Source organism: Plasmodium gaboni, assembly GCF_001602025.1.
Source record: "Plasmodium gaboni strain SY75 chromosome Unknown, whole genome shotgun sequence".
Lineage (NCBI taxonomy): Eukaryota > Apicomplexa > Aconoidasida > Haemosporida > Plasmodiidae > Plasmodium > Plasmodium gaboni.
In genome coordinates, this window is record NW_017385367.1 from 1 (window position 1) to 1,847 (window position 1,847).

General features: G+C 29.2%; 1 protein-coding gene across 1 annotated transcript; it reads left to right on the forward strand.

Moving 5' to 3' along the window:
- Positions 1 to 1,745, forward strand: PGSY75_0019500C (reticulocyte binding protein 2b; the record flags this gene model as incomplete). Its single annotated transcript, XM_018783340.1, has 1 exon — positions 1 to 1,745. A coding segment is annotated over one exon (1,745 nt), but the record flags the coding sequence as incomplete, so codon positions are not given.
- Positions 1,746 to 1,847: the final 102 nt, after the last annotated feature.

A 1,847-nucleotide genomic window follows, 5' to 3' on the forward strand; every position in this document is an offset into this window, starting at 1 on the left:
AAAAAGAAAGAGAAGAAAAAGAAAGATTGGAAAAAGAGAAAAAAGAAAGAGAAGAAAATGAAAGACTGGAAAAAGAGAAAAAAGAAAGAGAAGAAAAAGAAAGATTGGAAAAAGAGAAAGAAGTACAACTTCCAAAAGAAGAATTAGAAATACAGGCACAACTGCCAAAAGAAGAATTAGAAGTACAAGCACATCTGCCCAAAGAAGAAGAATTAAAAAAAGAAGAGCAAGAAGAAGAACAACAAATGAGTACACAAGAATTAGAAGAACAAAAAACGTCGGAAATAATAAAAGAAGAATTGGTAAAGGGGCATAATATACTAGAAGGAAGTGATAAAAAAAATATGGAATTAAGTAAACCTGAGGTTAGTATGGATAGTACTGATAATAGTCCAATAATTAACAAAGAAACCACAAAAAGCGGTGATGCAGATAACAGTAAAGGTAAACAAACGGAAGATATTAGTAACAGTCATAGTACACAAACAGATGATATTAGTGACAGTCATAGTAAGCAAACCGATGATATTAATAACCTTCAAAGTGCACAAACAAATGATAGAAGTAGGACCCAGGGGGAACAAACCAGTGATATTGGAAAGGAAGACATTTCACATAATGTTGAAATTTCTAACACTAGTGAAAGAAGTAACATCACTGATGATACTAATAAAAATAAAAGTAGCAACATAATTGAAAATAGTGACATAACTATAAATAGTAATACAGGAGACATTTCTAGTACACCTGATGAATCCCACATAAGTCCTAAAGACAATACGTATGATAGTGGTGTTTCAGATAATAAAAAAAGTATTAGTGAAAGTATAAGTGATAAATTAAATTTAGATGAAAATATAAGAATAGATGATAATTTGAATACTATTAATATTGATAGTACTGGTTCACGTGGTGCTAGTAGTCATGATAGTAGTAATAAAGATGTTAATGGTATAAGTAATGCTACTAGTATTAGGAATGATGATGATATAAGTCATGCTAGTAGTGCTAGGAATGATGATGATATAAGTCATGCTAGTAGTGCTAGGAATGATGATGATATAAGTCATGTTAGTAGCGACATTCATATGGATAGTGTAGATACTAATGCTAGTATTGACACTGCTGAAAATGCTCATCACAGATATAATGTTAATTCTAGTGATAGTATTAGTTCCAGTCATGACACCGTTAGGCAAAACGACTTTAGTAGTGTTATTAATGAGGGAGGAAATAATGAAGGACGTGCTGAGAATAAATTTAAAGAATATGAATTCCAAACAGAACAAACACATGACGAATGGATTATGAATCCAAAAAATGAACAACCTGAACATAAAATTACAGAAAAACTGGTAGATATTTATCCTTCTGCATATAGAACACTTGATGAACCTAAGGAAATACATGGTTCAAATGAAAAGTATCATACGTTTGATAATCCATATGAAACAGAAGAAGATCACACGGAAAAACATGATTATGATAAGCATGAAGATTTCTATGATGAAAGGTATTCAAACGATAAAAGTTTTGATGTTTTCATATATACGTCTGGAGGATTGGTTTGTTGTGTATTATTTTTTGCAAGTATTGGTTTCTTTACTATGAACAAATCAGATAAGGATGAATGTGATTTTGATCCATGTGAAGAAATATATAATAATGATAGCTCATCGAATTATGTTGATAAAGAAGAAATAATTGAAATTATATTTGATGAAAATGAAGAAAAATATTATTAACTATATTACATAGTTTAATATTGAACATATATGAAAAAGACATAAAATTATTAGATTAGTAATTAAATGTTGTTAATATAATTTTTTATCTTGTTTATATAT